At 37.4% G+C, this 17407-nt stretch overlaps 1 protein-coding gene across 1 annotated transcript in view; it reads left to right on the top strand.

Moving 5' to 3' along the window:
- CSMD1 (CUB and Sushi multiple domains 1) overlaps positions 1-17407 on the top strand; it is a 1074318-nt gene that overhangs the window by 206448 nt on the left and 850463 nt on the right. The window contains exon 2 of the mRNA XM_063389341.1: positions 11205-11421. Within this exon, the coding sequence (XP_063245411.1) occupies positions 11205-11421 (217 nt within the window). The remainder of the gene's footprint in view (positions 1-11204; positions 11422-17407) is intronic.

The raw sequence follows: 17407 nt of genomic DNA, 5'->3' as shown, positions 1-17407 counted from the left end.
GGCTTAAAGAGGGTGGAAGATAAATAACTGAGATAAGTCAAATATATTTAATAATAAACCTGCTTGTTGAAGATTTGTTTTTTAGTGAATAGCCCAAATTGAGGGAAATGTGTGTTGGGGGGTGTCTCGTTCTTCAAGTGCTCTAATTCTGTGTGGTAGAATTTTAGGTGTGACCTTTGATGTTCTGTTTGCTGGCTCTAGTTGTTTCAATAGCCTACTGAAATTAAAGAGTTTATAAATGTAAGCATGGGAAAATACCTGTTATTCAAATTACAAGAATTACAAACAATATTTGCGTAACTTTGTAATGATTTCATTTATAATAGGTGTGGCATTTCAAAACCAGATTTTGTTTATAAACTATACAATGCTGTGAATCTTAAATTTGTTTTCAAAATACACTAATATTTCGGATTTTTTTCTGTGAAATTGTAAGAACATTGTTTTTATGGACTGGATGACTGCAGTTCATGACCATAACTTGACTTACACATCTTCTTTCTGTCATTGCAACCTATACCTGCAGCTGTTATGGTTGCAGCTAAACCAAATAATCAGTTTAAATCGTCAGTAATATAGTTGAAGCATCACCCAGTCTTTTCCTGTCTGTCATGCAAGCCATTGTGGACAATTTAATTTTAGAGTTTCTCTACCACAGGAGCCTTATGTTCAGTGTTTTTCACGTACATGTGATCACTTTCCTCCCTGAATAAGGAAAGTTGTAGATAGAAGAGTGGACTGGGAGTCAGGTGGGCTCAGGGCATGACAGAAGTGAGAACTTTCAGAATTTCAAGGGACAATCATACAGCTGTAGTTTAGTAACTATTACAGTGCTCATTGAATTAATAATGTATAGTTGCTTGTATAAAAATTGTGGAGTTGGAGTTGATAAGGCTTTTTATTCTTAGGGACAAAAGTCTTTCCACTAATTAGAGCTTGTTTTATGGTATCTGCTAGTTCACTATTCACCTCAGTTAACATAAACGTGTTTTCAAATCGCTGCTGTTTTCTCTGTCTTTTTATCTTTTGTAATAAAAATGTGCCTGGCAGGTGAGATGTGAGACAGCAAGACATAATGCAGTCTGATGTAACATAAGTGAGAGCCAATATTTTAGGTTCTTATCCTGCTCTTGTCGAGGGCCATGTGCAGTCTCCCAAAGGCATGTGCACTTCTGTTGAGCCATTCCAATAGCTTCCCATTTGAATTTTTTTCTACTGGAAACAAGACAGATATGTAAATGATTAGAGTCTGTATTGACAAAGTAGATTCTTCTGTCAGTGAGGTCTGTGGATTCCTTGGCATTGACTTCAGTGGGTGTGTGATAACACCTCTGGACATTTCCATAGTCAAATGAACTGTGCAGCTGTCCAGAAAGGCTAGGATCTCAGGACCAATGCCTTGCACCCCTCATCACCCCCATACCTAAACTATTTCATTTAAAGTCAGGACACTTCATTAGCACAAACATCAATAATTTTAGGCCTAGAAAAAGAAATACAATGTTGTATTTCTATGTTGTCTAGAAAATTGCACTAGAATATGTGTGGAGCCATAAGGGTATCTCTTGTGAGTGATAAATTAAAAATATTCTAGAGAATCTCGATGTCATTTTGTGGAAGCAGTGACTATGAACATTAGAATAGCTCACAGGTCTGAGAGCAATTCTGCACCACAGACACAGCCCTGACATGGCAGATCAGCCTACATTTTACCCACCCTGGCACAACCAGCTTTAGCAGTGCCAACATGAATATCATCTCCTTGCTGTGCTGCTTCTGGCTCTGCATTTCCTGTCAGTCACACGGGTTCCTGAGGATGAGTCAGTGATGCAGACAGCTTTTCTCCTTTGTACATTATTCACATAAAATGAACATAATAAGGTTTTCCTTGTAATATGCTTGCAAAGAGTAGATCTCTTCTGCGTATTTCAATTATGCCTTAATCAAGGATTAAAAATCCCTTTGAGAAATGGAGTTCAGGACTAGTCCCTGAAATAGTGCTTGTGTGTTGTGATGTAGACACAGTTTGTGGGGGCACAAGCTACATGAAAAGCCTGAAAAAAGTTCTGTTTTTTCAGTTTCCTTTCATATGATCTTCTCTCAGTGATATACCTCTCATAAATAATTGAATATTTGATTTTTTTTCAGTTTTGTATTTAAAAACAACATCCACCCTAATTCCATGAGTAATTTTGTGTGATATATAGTTGGAGTGTTGCACAGTTAGGTGAAGTAATTTAATTATGTTATATCATAAACATCCTCTTGCATCTTTATGGTTTCACTTTGTACTATTGTCTAATCTCTTAATTTATTTGGATTCTGCTTTTATTTCTGTAGCATATCAGAATCATTTGCATGGGCTGGAAGTGTTTAATTAGTAAATAAACATACCATAGATACACTATGTATAAAATACTATTCTAATCATCTGTACGTTAAAGCTAATGCTGATTGCATTTTTCTTACAGTTCACAACATTGCTTGATATTATTTACAAATATGAATAATTGCTTGAGATTTACACAATGGAAAACCTAACATTGAAACATTCTGTTTCATGTGGGAGAAGTAAAACTAGATCATGCAATGATCTGAGAAATATCTTATTCCTTACTCATTTTACCCCAGAATGAGCTGGGGGCACCAAATCAGACTAGCAGCATTTTGGCCCCTTTTTGAATTCATGTAGATAAGGCCAAAGGATTTGGAGCACTGCTGAATCAGACGTAGGGACCTTACTGGTTCAGCTGTGAGTGTTGTTGATGCTGCAAGGTGGTGGTGAACTGCTCCAGTCTGAATAAAGCTGTGCATGAATCTTAGCTGCTGCATCACCCTTCATGCCATCCCATTGCCCCGTTAAAATAAGGAGTTACTTTAATACTGTGCAAACATATCAGTAAGATACAAAACATCAGGTGCTAAATTTCCTGTGATTAAGATTATTAGAAGACATCATTTCAGTTCCATTCAAGAATGTCTCACACAGCTGTACTTTGATTTTATAATTTTGAGGGACTGTGTGTCTGTTGCATCATTCCAACTTTGGTGATGTTAATGAGAGTCATAGATTGTATATGTTTTGTGTGTGTAAATTTCTGTTTTATATCTGCATGTCTTGCCCTTTTACCTATGTTTTGATTATATTTAACTTTGCTAATGCTGCAGTACTGTGTAGTGTTACAACGTTAATTTTTCATTCTTCTTTCTTGTGTATGCATTGCATAGTGCAAATGTTCTTCTTTATACAAAATTCACATCTACATCAGAAGCACAATTGTGTGCATGGAAATAATGCACCTGTCCAGAAGAATGTTTCATGAATTCTTGGAATAGATCCATAAAATATGATTTTTAATGTTATGGAGAAAATTCTTCCTGCAAAATGTGCTTTTATTAACGAAGTGATGGTTTTAACATTAAACCCTAATGTAATGTCATCTGATCTTTCTAAATTAAATTCTAAAAATAACTCTTCTGTCTTTGAAAACGAAACTTCTCTACTGACTATTGAAAAATTTATTGTCATTCATTCTTTTTCCTCATTATGACTTAAATATTTAATTTGGAAGATGGTATTTGTCCTTCTCAGTTGATATCAGTTGACTCCAATCTGTTTTTAATGCAAAGAAAGGATGAATTCAAGTAACAGAGATGAACAAACATGAAACTTGTTGTGTGGACAGTGGAAAAAATGCTGGAAAGCCTGGAGGATAACAGAAGTGATGCACAAAGTAACAACTTTCAGGGAAGAGAAAATAGTTAATGTATATGATGTGCATGGAGCAGTCACAATGAGGCAAATGGATTTTTCCTGGTCTTCAGAACTGGGCCTTTTGGCAATAAGTTCTTTAGTAGTAGTTTAAAAGCAAACTGCTTGAACTGTGGTACACTTTTCAGCCTCATGGTGTAGGCATCCTGTGACAAAGGTTATAGTAAGAACAGCTGCACTGAGATCCTGACGTGAGCAAAGCTGTCAGTGAAGTGGTCTGGGAGAGTGGCATCAATAAAAGGCATCAATTATAAATGAAAGTCAAAGTGACAATGCCAGAGTGATCAGATTTGGTACAGACAATCATCCTGTATGTTCCAGGAGTCTGGCAGCAGAGAAGTAAAGCAATCCCCAGAGTAGTTTGCCTACAGTTGTGTTGCTCCTGTTCAGTGAAGCTCAGAAAAGAGTTTATTTTATTGTTTGAGTATTTCACAAACAATGAAAACAGCAGTTTCCTTTTATCTACCTGAGCTGTACAATGTTCTCTAATTCTACCAGATGTTGCTTAGCAACTGTAACAGTAATAGTGATGTTTACCTAAAGCCTCAATTTATTTCACTTTATCTTAGTAAAGTAGAAAAATAAAATCCAACCTGTCGTCAGTGATCTCCATTTGCAGAATGAGTTTGCATCTGTGAAGAGCAGTATTTTTTCTCAAGGGTATTAAAGCTACCTTTAGCTCAGGATTTTAAATTATAGGGTCTTACTCTCTGTGAAATAATTTTTTAACATTGCCTTCTACATATTTCAAATCTGGTACAGGACTTGCATTGCTTTCCTCTCTTTTTGATGCACTTTCCTTTATTTTGGTGAATCTTTAAGAACAATTGGAGAAAATTCAAAGGAATAAAGAAGAGTATGCAAAGATCTCTGTTTACTGGGATGAAGTATATATTGTTGAAGGAAAAAAGGGAAAGAACAGCTTCATGTAGTCCAGCTGCTTGTAATTAAGAACTTAGTACTGTGTCAGAAGGAAGCTGTCAAGCTGTAGCCTTGAAAGAGCTATTATGGTCTTATTTTTTGCCTTTACTAACAAATAACATTTAGTTGATAGTGTTACACACTAGATTATTTTCTAAAGTATTAAAAGCCTTTAAAGAAAAGGTATTTCCTGTAGCAAGAATATTGTCCCATATTTTATTTCCCCATTAACCTTTGTGAGTACTAATTTATTGGTCCTTTTGGGCAGTCCAGTATTGAAATGAAATATCTTTTTCTTAATTTTTAATGGCAGCCTAATCCAGTTTATGTATAATATACATTTAGAACTTCATTAAAATAAAAACTTATACTAGCAATTAAGATGTTTTGCTCTGGTACACTCCAAAGTTAGCATTATGGCAGAATTGTTTCAGAATTTCTTGCTGAATAGTAATATTAATCTTTAGCCTTCAGGACAATTCAATTTCAGTTGAGTTCTGGACAAAGACTTAAGTATACATAGGAAATGGTCCAAAAAGCTAGCTCCCTGCTCTCCTAGTACTAATCTGAGACTTTAAAAACATCAGCTTTTCTGTTTCATCAGCACAATCAATGAATATACATCCTGTGGCTGGAAGGCATGAATTTAAAATGTTTTATAGACTGGTGAAGTTCCAGTCACCTTGTGAATGTCTGCATCAGAATTTAAGGGTATTACATGCATTCAAGCATCTCATGTGAGGGATACTCCGTAAAGGTCCTAGACCGGTCACAGCCAAAAATTGCAGGGTTTAAATAGATCTGTAAAGGAAATCCATCTAAGTTTTGTAATTTGGCTGCAATTTTTTCTCTATTTTTACCCTTAGTACCAAGCTACAGAGTATTTAATGATTCAGAAGCATCTGATAGTGTTTGGAAGGGTTGAATCTGGCAGCCACAGAGGTGAGGCTGCTCCATCTCTTTCCCAGACGCAGGCAGGGACAAGGCTGAGCTGCTTTTCCCTGGAGACACAGAGAACACAAGGATACTCCAGGTACACATGCACAGTTGGCTGCGTGGCTGAGCAGAGTCAGACACGCTCACAGGCACACAAGCTCAGGCAGCACCAGCACCTGATTTCCCTCTCTGGCCCGGGGCTGTTGTGTTCCACACACCCACCACGGAGCTGACTGCAATTTCTCTAGGCTGCAGCAGTCCCCCAGCCCTGGGTCTTGTTCTTGAAGAAGCCTCCCTGTGTTCCTCTCCTTGTCCCCTGCTCATCACGACATCTGTGCAGGTCACCAGCACCCACACACTCCCACAGCTGCACGGCAGCCAGGCAGGCTGGGGCTGGCACAGCCTGTCACGCACTGAGCTCTCCCCAGGAAATGGGCCCCAGACATTCACTATTTCAGACCAAATAATTAAAAAAAAAGTCTCACTAACTCTCTTAACTACATGAGAAAATGTACACTGTTCTCATTTCACACTGCACTAGGACTGTATTGAGTATGTTTAAACATCTGAAGTACTGAACCTTGTGGTGCCAGTTCTCCCTGAGGCTGGAAGGTGATGGCAGGCACAGCAAGCGGACTCTGGTGTGGGGCACGTGCCCTGTGTGTGAGATATCTGCGCTGAGGCATGCTTTAGGAATGCCAGTAAAGATGGTGGCTTGCTTGTGAATAAATCTTCAGCGATGCCTACATTAAACGGATCTCAGTACTTTCTAATTTGATTAATTCCCTGGAAAGTGCCTCATAATGGTTCTGTGAGGTTTTTTTATGGATTTTTAAAGGACACTTGAAGAAGCTACATGCTATTTAAAACAGTCCTCAAAGAATAGTGCCTGTGCCTCTCTGGCCATTTGACATTTCCGTTCTTGATTGAAGTTATTTAGGAAATTGCAGTTTTACTGAGTAGTAAGACAGTCAGAAGATGGCTTGAGCTTATACTAACGAGAAAGAAGTGATGAAAGCCCAGTGCAGAGCACAGCCAACTGTGGGGCTGCAGGGCCTGCAGGTCTAAGTAGGGGTAGGAGGTGCTGGCAGATTACATAGAGCTCAGGAGAGGAGAAAATACAAAGAGAGAATACAAAAACACAAGAGGAAGGAAAAAGGGGTGGTTGAAGCAAGATGTGCAAACCACCTGTTCATGTCTTACATCTCTACTGCTCCACTGTCTCAACTGATAGCAGCAACTATTTAAATCTCTAGTTATCTGTTGAAGTTCAGTAGGAAATCTTTTTTGTTGTTGTTGTTCTGTGTGTACATAACATTTCCTTGTGATATCAGTAACATTTCTTTTTTACCCGTTCTGTTAAAAGTCATACTTATGAAACTTGCTGTCATGCATTTTGCTGCTCAAAGTCATTTATGTTGTGGCTGACGCTGCAGTAACAAAGTTCTGCAATTGTGCACATGTTTGAGTTAAAGGAGTCAAAATTGCAGGCACAAGGTGTTCTGGGGCCATGAGACATCTGTGGCTGAATTTGCTGTGCAGGAGAGAGGATTTTAAATCTTTGAAGGCTCTAACAATCAACTCCCATAATTAAGGCCTACAAAAGAGAATATGGAAGGGATGATGAGACTCATCCCGCTATATATCTAAAGCAAGTGTGTCACTGTGTCAGTGTTGTTTTGTGCCAGAGGGAGATAATCTCAAGGTAAGGTGAGTGGAAACAGGTGTATCAGTCAGACCCCAATAAGACTGAGGGGCTGCTGGGCCCTCTCTGAAGGTTTTTCTGGAAATAAAATATTATTGTCCAAGAGCATTGCAGGCCAGCATTGTAAAACTAAAAATTACTCCTCTTTTGAACATAGGTGGAGCAAGTACTCTGCAAGAGATTCTTGCTGGGCCAATAGATACTAACAATATAAAGACAAGATTAAGGAGGACAGCAAAAAAATATGTATGCTTTGTAATTCCTGTGCCTGAACTGTTCTCTGTGGAAAATTGCTCAATGCCTGTGTTTAAAGTTGAAAATTTGGTAGAACAGGTTATGGAACAAACAGACAAAATAAACAGTAATGTCACAAGCACCATGTATTATCCAGAATTTAAAAGACAATCTAGGAAAAAAATTGCCTGACAGCAAAAGTAATCTCCATCTTCAATTCACCTTTGATGTCCATATTTAAAAGGGACCAGGGGTGTTAAGGTATAAAAGCTGGAACACCTGAAATTTGTGTTAGGAAACTCTATTAAGGAAAAAAATCAATTGACACATGATTAAATGTGACATATGGAAGAAAAAGTTTAAAATTATATGCTTTTCAAACCTATTGGAGTTCTCTGAATGAGTCAGCCTGAATGTGGATAAAGGTCATCAGAATTCCAAAAGACATTGAATAAGGCTCCCCAGTAACAGCTGTAAAGGAAATAAATCAGGTGGGGCATAAGAAAGTTGTACATTGCTGAAAGGTTGAATAAAAGTTGTGCCTTTGGAGAAAATGGTTATTTTTTACAAAGGAAGGAGTCACCATGGCATCCCAAAGAAATCTGTGCTGGCATGTGTGTTCAGTGTGCTCATAAATGCTCTGCAGAAGGGGGTAAGCAGTGAAGTGACTGTGATGATAGGAAGTGATGAGTTAAGGAAATGAGGAGCAATTGTGAAGAGTCACAAAGGATAGCCTTATGTGACCAAGTAAGGGGGTGTTGGAGTAGTTGATTAAATTCAGAGTAGACGAATGTGATGTGATGTACATAGTAATAAATGTAGGAAATCTAATAAATCACATTTTTCTATCTAAAATTACATGTTCTAGCCTCACTGTAATTCCACAGAAAAGAAATCTTCATTATAATCCATAGTCATATAAAATGACAAGCTACCACTACCTTAGAAAAAAGATACTAAATTAGTGGGAGAGAAGGGAAAGGGATTAAAATTATTACTGTGTAAATGATGTATACACATTTTGAATATCACAAGAAGTTTGGTATCCCTGTCTCATCCATGGTATAGCACAGCATCAAAATGGTCATAGAAAGGAGTTTTTTAACTGAACACTAAGTAAATAAGTATATATTTATATATGCATATAAAATTAAGAACAAACCTAAATAGCATTTCACAGTAATCGTTTTTCTTTATGATTCTCCTTTGCCTCATGTTTCCTTGGGTACAAAGTGAATAGGCAATACATGTATGAATAGTTTCAGAACCTGTGTATGAATAGTTTCAGAACTGGAGGAATATATATACAGGAGAGTAAAAGAAAAGTGGAGAAAAAAATGATTCTGGGTTGTAAGAAATACTTAAGTTAAACAGTGGTAAAACATTTTCTGCTGTAGTCCTCATTAGAGTCTGGGTTTTTTTCCAAAATAATAATGCACAATAACCTGTATCTACAGATAGGAGTACAAAACACCTTTTGGAATAAAACTGGGAGCAATCACTGGCAGTTGCAACTTCTGCAAGTAGGTAACAAGGGTCTGTGTAAGGAAACTGCTGAGTTATGGCCATGTGGGGGCTGTGAGGATTCACTTGCTACCCCAGCAATATGGAGTTTAAAAATAAAAGGTAATAAAGTTTATATTATAAACTTTATAACCATAGAACTATAAAGTTAATAAAGCTTAAAAATAAAGGTTAATAAAGTTTTACTTTAAGCCAGCTCTAGGGTTCCCAAAGAGATTAGGTACATAATTTGTTTGTCTCTACGGATGTCAGAAATGTAGTTAAGATACTGGATTTACATATGCAGTTACATAAGGTGTACTATATTCTTTGTACACTAGAATGACAAATTTCTGCTCCTAAAACGGGATTCTGTCTTTGACAGATTTTAGATGAATTGCTAAAATGCACTCCTTTTTCAATGCTAACCTTTCACACGCGAGTGGTAGGAAGGCTGCTGTGCAGCACAGCTTGCAGAGGGTACTTGACTTACTGAAACCCATGTTGGACACATGAACTAGCTGCCTAGAGTAACAGGGTGGTGGGCTGTCACTATAATTGTCCTTTTCTGTTTTCAGAACATCAGTTCTGTAGTAATTAAATTATTCTAAATTGTTTGTGGCATTTGTATGACATTTCCCCTGTGGTTGTAGGAAGAGGAATACAGTGCATCTTCAGGTGTCTGCAAGAATGTTGATAATTTTTAGTGAACAATAAATAACTGAAACATTCATGCTAAGTTCATAGTGTAATATGTTCCTTCTTTGCAAGTGTTGGATAATAAAGATGTCTTATTAGAGTGAATCAAGTGGTAAGTCTACCAGAGAAGATTTTTATTTTAAAAGTTTCCTGAATCCCCACCACCTTTTTATCACTTCATTAGAGTTATTATATTTGAAATTTAGTAAAAAATGATTACTTGTAAGTTCTTTAGTTTTAGGAGCAATCTCTTTTATGAAATCCATCTTACTAAGATTTAGAAACCTCCCAGAAGAATTTGACAGCACTTTTCTGAAAGATTCAACCTGAGAGACCCGCTGCTGGGAAGTTAAAAATAAAATTGCAGTCAGAAATATTCTTCTGGTTTAGGTATAACAATAAAATGTGGGATTATACTGGTTCTGAAATGCTTAAAATGCATATCATAATCCAAGCATTGCAGTCCACAGAATGTCCTCATATTTTTCTCTGTTCAGATATTTCATTAATGCTTCTCTCCAGCTCAGAGTCAGTACAGCAGAGTCTGTTTGGGGGATTAACCAAATCAAGTAGGAAACTAGCAGCAGTGTGCACTGTAAGTCAAGGTTTCTTGCTGAGGACTTCCCCTTAGTGAGCTATCATGCCCTCACAAAGTCTGTAGGATGTACAAACCAGATACCAAAGCCTGCTGAGTAAACCCTTCGTGTTATTTTTTAAGAATCAAAAAATAAACCCAACCCAATCCAACCCAACCCAAACATCCCCAAACCAAAACAAAACAAACAAAAAAAAAAGGCAAAAGAAAAGAAAAGAAAGCAACCGGAACCAAAACAAAAAAAAAAAAACAAAACCAACCAACAAAACCACCAAAAAGACCAAACAAACAAACCTCCCCCCTTTTTCTTAGCACAAAAACCATGGAAGTACAAATAATATACGCCAGAAATTTGGCTGTGTTTTTTAAGTATAGAAATCTTAATGTTAGTTGCAACACAAAGCATATGAAATGTGTCTACATTTTGCTCTCCATGTTAAAGAAGTTTTCAGAACATCAGAAACTCTGATATATTAGTACTTATATAGAAACCTTTTAAATGACATTTGCTAAAAGGTTTTGAACACTCTCTTGCCATTAGAACTGTCAGTCTGTTGAATTTATGGCATTAAGGCTAATACTGAAATTTTACATTTGAATGAATAAGTCATACATTGTTAATACTACAGAACCTTAAACAATGATTCACTGCATAAAAAGGTGTTAAGTGTCTCAGAAAATCCAGCTATGAGGGATTTTAATTCAAAGGGAAGAACGGTATAAATGCAATTTTATGTGATGTTTGTAATCTAGAAAAAACATTTTAAAATTAAGTTTACATATAGGTACTTACGTAAGAAAAGAAAACCAACAGCAGATTTTCCTTTCTTCTTTTCCAGGTCAGAACTGTGGAGGCTTAGTACAGGGACCAAATGGTACTATAGAAAGCCCTGGATTTCCTCATGGTTATCCCAATTATGCCAACTGCACATGGATCATTATCACAGGAGAGCGTAACAGGATACAGTTGTCATTTCATACCTTTGCCCTCGAGGAGGATTTTGATATTTTGTCAATTTACGATGGACAACCACAGCAAGGCAATTTAAAAGTGAGGTAAGGTACATTTTTTTCTTTTCCAACTTCTTTCTTTCTGTCTGTCTCTTTACCTTTCTTTCTTTCTCCTGAGTTTATGTCCTGATGATATGTTAGAACTTATATTGTGTTTCCTGTGTTCATCCCCAGCCAAGGGGACAGTAGTGCTCCAAGATCTCCCAGAGAAAGATGTTAATCCAAATTTCAGATTTTTATGGCCCTAGCTTGTGTATCAGTAACATCAGCTGTACCTGAAATTTGCACAGTCCAAGGTCAGTTTTGGTGAAGGTCCTGAACACAGAAATCTTCCATGTTTCAGTACATTTTATTTTTCTGCTGATGGAATCCAGGTTTTGCCAAGAGTCCCTTTCTTGAAGACACCAGTCACCAGTTTTGAAAGAACCCTTACTGAGATAAGTTCAGCTGTAAATTTTTTGACATTGCCAAAATTAAAATTGTTCTCCATTAAGCAGTTAGGGATCTTTAAAGGTCAGAAACTGGTGTGTCTTATCTGCCCAAATACCACTGAGGTCATAAGGAGGCTTTATGGAAGCTTTCTGATCTTGAAGCTTTTCACAACTTCAGGTTTTGAAGCATTAATTTCATTGGTGTCTTGTTGTAAGTTCCTCAGTCTTAGCTAGATCTGAACTGCAGAGCTGGAAAGCAAGCAGGGCTCTCAGTGCTGCTCTGTCACTTGCTTTTCAGGCATGAGATTTATTGAGTACTGTAAAACACTGCAGTCAGTTCTGTTTTCTGATCACCCTTTTATATGCTGCTGATTTATACTATACTGCTGAAACAAATGTGGGAACATCAACAATTTGTTCAGCATTTTAGTGGGTATCATCTTGTTTTTGACAAGAACAATGTTCTGATTGATTGTTTACTCAATCAAGTTCAAAGAGTTCTGAAAACTTTGGAAGGTAGTACACAGCTACCAATGATTTAGATGCACAGTGTGTGGGCTTCATTTACTGTACTCAACTGACCTTTAGTACTTGTATCACTAGTATAAAGGAGGAATATTTATTTTTCAGTCAAATGATTTTATTAGCATTATCTAACATGGCTGCTTGTTTTGTAATAATCTCAGTAGAAAATTGTTAAAGGAAGAGCACCAGTAAAGCAGATATTTTATTTCTAATTGCTTGTATTTGCCAATCCTTCACTTCACAAATGGCATTATGAAGAAGAAAGCATTTGTTGGCTCTGCAGCATGTAGAGGTTAGCATAGCAGAATTTGAATGACAGGTTTCTTTTGACTTTTCATAGCCCATGTCATACTCTTTGTTCACAAGAACACTCACAGGTGTACCCCTCTGCAGTTACACATTTCAAGACAATTCCTTCTGCAAATATTGGAAAATTATGGTCTTGGTCTTTTAGCTGACAGCATGCAGATGTAAGAGAGCATCTTGGAAGTTCTGCCTCGGGGCATGCACTTCTTTTTTCCCCATAGATAAAAATACTCCACTACATTTTGGGTAATTGTGTTTATTTAGTCATCATGAAAAATCTGGAGCTTTTCCTTAAAAATAAGTGTATCTATGTCACCATCACAAACTATAACAATTAAGTAGTACTCACTCTATATTTTGTACAGTGTTTTTTTCAGTTGCTACAGTAAAATTTAGTAAAAATGAATAGTACATTCAACCAGTTTATTGTACTGCCTGAAGGACCTTTCAGTATGCTAAATGTGCACCAGGATACTTCCACTTCCTATTGATGGTAAAATCCAAACAAATAGGAACACATAAAATATATTGAAATGATTAGGCAAAGGAATAAATTGGCTTAGGCTGCTAGTGTGGAGAAAGAAAAGAAAGAAAAGCAAAACAGGGAGTGATTATATGCATATGAACTTTAGTTAGTGCATTATTAAAGCATATACTGGTTTAAGGGATAAATTACAGCTGGTAGTAATCACAGGCTACGAGGACATTGAGAATTAAGTTATTAGTGGGAAGAATAGAGTAAACAGAATATAAGGTACCAAAAAGTGCTATTTTACTTCTTTCTATTTTTCTAGAAAAAATCCAACTAGCATTGTGGAATTTGGTGTAATTCTGAGACATGTGGCCCAACATGGTCCTTAAAAGATTGCTGGCTTTATTTTTATCATTGTAAAGATCACAGAGCAAAAAAATTAAAAAGATTTTACATATCATATATAAAACACATATACAGTGCATATATTTATATCTCTATACATATATTTCATCCAAGAGTGCAGCACAGGCTGGGATCTATCCATCTGGGAAGCAGGTGTGTAGGAAGGGTCCTGGTAGGCAGGAAGCTCAGTGCGAGCCAGCAGTGTGCTGCTCCTGCACAGACAGCCAGCAGGGTCTGGGCTCATCCACAACAGCATCACCAGCAGGGATTAACCAGTCATTGTCCCACTCTGCTCAGGGCTCCTCAGGCCACACCTGGAACAGTGTGTTCACTTCTGCTCCCACTCTACCAAAAGGTGTGGCCAGGCTGGAGAGGGTGCAGGGAAAGGCCACCAAGATGATCAATGACGAGACCGAGAGAACCGGGCTTGTTCAGCCTGGAGAAAGGGAGACCTTGTCATCGTGCTCCAGTACTTAAAGGGGGGCTAAAAAGAAGGTGGAGACTCCTTTTTTACAAGGAGTTGCATGGAAAAAATTAGGGGTATAGGGTACAAGTCACTTCTGCGTAGATTCCAAATGGACACACAATTAAATTTTTTCATAAAGAGAAACATCAGCCATTGGCATAATCTCCCCAGAGAGGTGGTGGATCCCCCAGTATGGCATGCTTTTAAGATTCAGCTGGACAGGATGCTGGGCTATTTTAGTTAGACTGTGCTTTTGTCAAGAAAGGTTGGACCAGACAGTTCTTGAGAATCCCTCCCACCTGGAATTCCATGACTATGATTCTGTGATATGAAAAAGAGGAAGCTTTAAGTCTAATGCCACCTGTTATAATAATGCTTTTTTGCACCATGTAGTCTTTATTCTATAGAAAAACATGAAGTTAGGTAATTGATCTCACCATATATTAGAACCAAACCAAATATTTTGGTTCTGTATTATTGAAAGAAACTTACATTAAAGCAAAAAGATTGTTTTATTAGTTGATGGAGAAAGATTTCAAAATATAACTACATTGTAATTTAACTGAGAAAAGATGCAAAATACATTTTTTGCTTGCATTTTATAATCTAAGGAAATTTTCATTTTCTATATGCAGTTAATTGTCAGCATGTAGAACTGATATGAATGAAGCAGAGGTGTACGTGGGGTGCACTGAGACAACAGTTATTATTCAGATGTATTCCTTGTGGATCATTTCCCTTTGTAAGCGTTGTATTCAGTAATTCAGTGTAATCCAGGAGCTAGAGAATATTTATTTTTATTATTTTACTTTGTGATATGTAAAAGATAAAATAGTAAATGGCTGTATTTTTAATCAGAAAGGAGAAATGTATCAACAGGACACAGAGACTCAGGTCAGCTGTGAAGAGGCTCAGCATAAAGGCAGATGTGAACTGCCAGTGGTGATCTATTGACTGCCAATAGGCACATTACCTGCCACAGGCAAGTGAATTCAAAACAGACAGCTTCAGAGTTTACAATATTCAAAACTCATTTCAGGGCTCATGGTAATACCTATTTTCCTTGTCTGAAAAAAGAAAAAGGCTCACTAATTTTACCATAAGTCATGTGACTTTTTTTTTTTTTAATATGTGGAATTCCTGAATAGGGGTTTCATAGAGACGTGTAGGGAACCCATAACAGGACTGGATAAACAGGACAGCCTGTATTAAACCTGTTGGTGAAAAGGTGGGGTGGGGTGTAAGGGAAATGGGGTGTAAGTTGAGTGTTAAGACACAGAACTATGAATTTTACAAATATAATGAACTAAGACTTTGTATGTGCAATTGCCTTCATCTCAGTTTATACCACAAGAGTACAATTTTTTTCTGTGTCAAATACAGATAAATGCTGTAGTCTCTGTGTTACAGTGTCTGTCAGTAGAATTTACTCTTTTAGTATCTCACACTTTGTTTATCTAAGAGTTAGTTGCAGACCTGTGCGATAAAATCTGGGAAAAACTTTTTCAGCTGATCTTTCAAACAGTCCGAAAAACTTTTAAAAATGGATTCCAAACAATTTGCTTTTTTCCTACACAGGAAAGCTGCTAATTAAATTGTATGCACTAATGGGAAGACACAAATATGCAGCTGTGAATTTTTTCACTGTGTGTATGCATGTCTGTCAGTTATTTTAGAAAAACATAATATATATTCTTTGGAAAGTGATTTTAAAATTTCTATTTGCCTTCATGGTTTCTCAGGCCTTCTAAGTATTACTTAGTTTACTGCAGCCTAGCTAATAACATAATAGCTGCTGCTTGTTATTATTCATATCAGTTGAAATAAACAGTTTTGTTTTAATGGAGCAGTAATTCTTATGATGAAAGTTGTTAAAGTAATGTAATAAAATAGAGCTTACAAAAATTTCTCTGACAAGAATATATAAAATGTGTACTTAATAGCAATATATTCCCTCTGCTTTTTTGAATCATGCAGCAATAATAGGAATTAAATATGAATTATTCAGAGTATTCACTTTTCCCCATCTCCAGCAAGCAATAAACCATATGTATATTCTACACATCATAATCCAAGCATAGAGGTAAAAGTTAAAGTCTGAACTCTCACTTGCTATTAAAGCTCTTTTATCTTAACTGCCGAGGCCGTGTTACGGGTTATAGGTCTTAAAGGTCTTAGAACATTTTAGGGTTTAAACAGAGTTGTTTATTATATGAAAGCATGTATCTGAAGGTGCATGAGTCCTAAAGAGCGGTCTTACAATCTTACAATTGGTTATAAACATAAGTCTTAGCAAACAAATTCTAAGTAAAACAATAACTAAAGCATAGAAGTCTTAACAAACAAAATTCTAGTAAAACAATAAGCAAACATAGAATTCTTAACAAGCAAAATTCTAGTAAAGCAATAAGCAAAGCATAGAAGTCTAAACAGCCTCTAGGAAAAACAACCTCCAATCTCCTGACCCCAAGCAGGGTTTCCAGCCATGAGGTGGCAATAACAGAAAGGGATCACAAGGTCACAGATCCCAGACAGGGGTCCCGGCCACGGGGATCACAGTGACAGAAAAGGTCCCGAGATTCTGAACCCACACAGAATCCCCGGCCAGAGGGTCGCGATGGCAGTGAGGGATCCCAAACCCGGCAGAGTTCCCGGCCGCGGTGGCAGTGGGGGATCCCAAACCCGGCAGAATTCCCAACCGCGGGATCGCAGTTACAGGAAGGGGGTCCCGGGGTCGCAGAGGCAAGAAGGGGTCCCGGGTCCCGAACCCTCGCAGAGTCCCCGGCAGTCTGCGCCACAGGGGTAAAGGGAAGGGACGGGACCCCAGGGCCCTGATCTGAGCGACAAAGGCTACAATAGATGGTACCTTTAGAATCCCATTCGGCTCCCTGGCAAGGCTCCTTCCTCAGGCTGCAGCAGGTGGAGGTTGGATCTATAGATCGGGTTGATCAATCGATACCTTCACTTCCAACCCAGAGGCTTTTTATCCATAAGTTAAAAATGCATATTCATATCTTTATCTACACACTAGCCAATCTAGGTGCAGTTTTCTAAGTTCGTAAAACTATGAAAAACTATGAAAAGCAGCATCAAAAACCTATGCATATAGCACATCTATCAGTGCAAAAACTCTATCTTACTAGCATAAAAGTTCTATCTTATTGTGCGTAAAATTCATACCAAAAATTATAAACAGTACCCTACTCTGTTTTTGTTGTGTCTAAACTCTATCACTAGGCCTGAAGCTTTGTACTTCTACACTAACAACTAGGACTTAGGGCATGTGAAGCTTAAAACTGAGGGTTAGATTTCTACTTTATGCATATATGACTTTATATATTCTAATTTTTCTAAAGGTTTTAATTCTATGTCTTTATATTTCACTCTGCGGAGGATCCATGGAAACATGGACTCCAACATTAACAA

The sequence above is a fragment of the Prinia subflava genome, chromosome 2, assembly GCF_021018805.1.
Source record: "Prinia subflava isolate CZ2003 ecotype Zambia chromosome 2, Cam_Psub_1.2, whole genome shotgun sequence".
NCBI lineage: Eukaryota > Metazoa > Chordata > Aves > Passeriformes > Cisticolidae > Prinia > Prinia subflava.
Note: the sequence above shows the minus strand (reverse complement) of the source record. Positions and strands in the feature narration are given on the sequence as shown.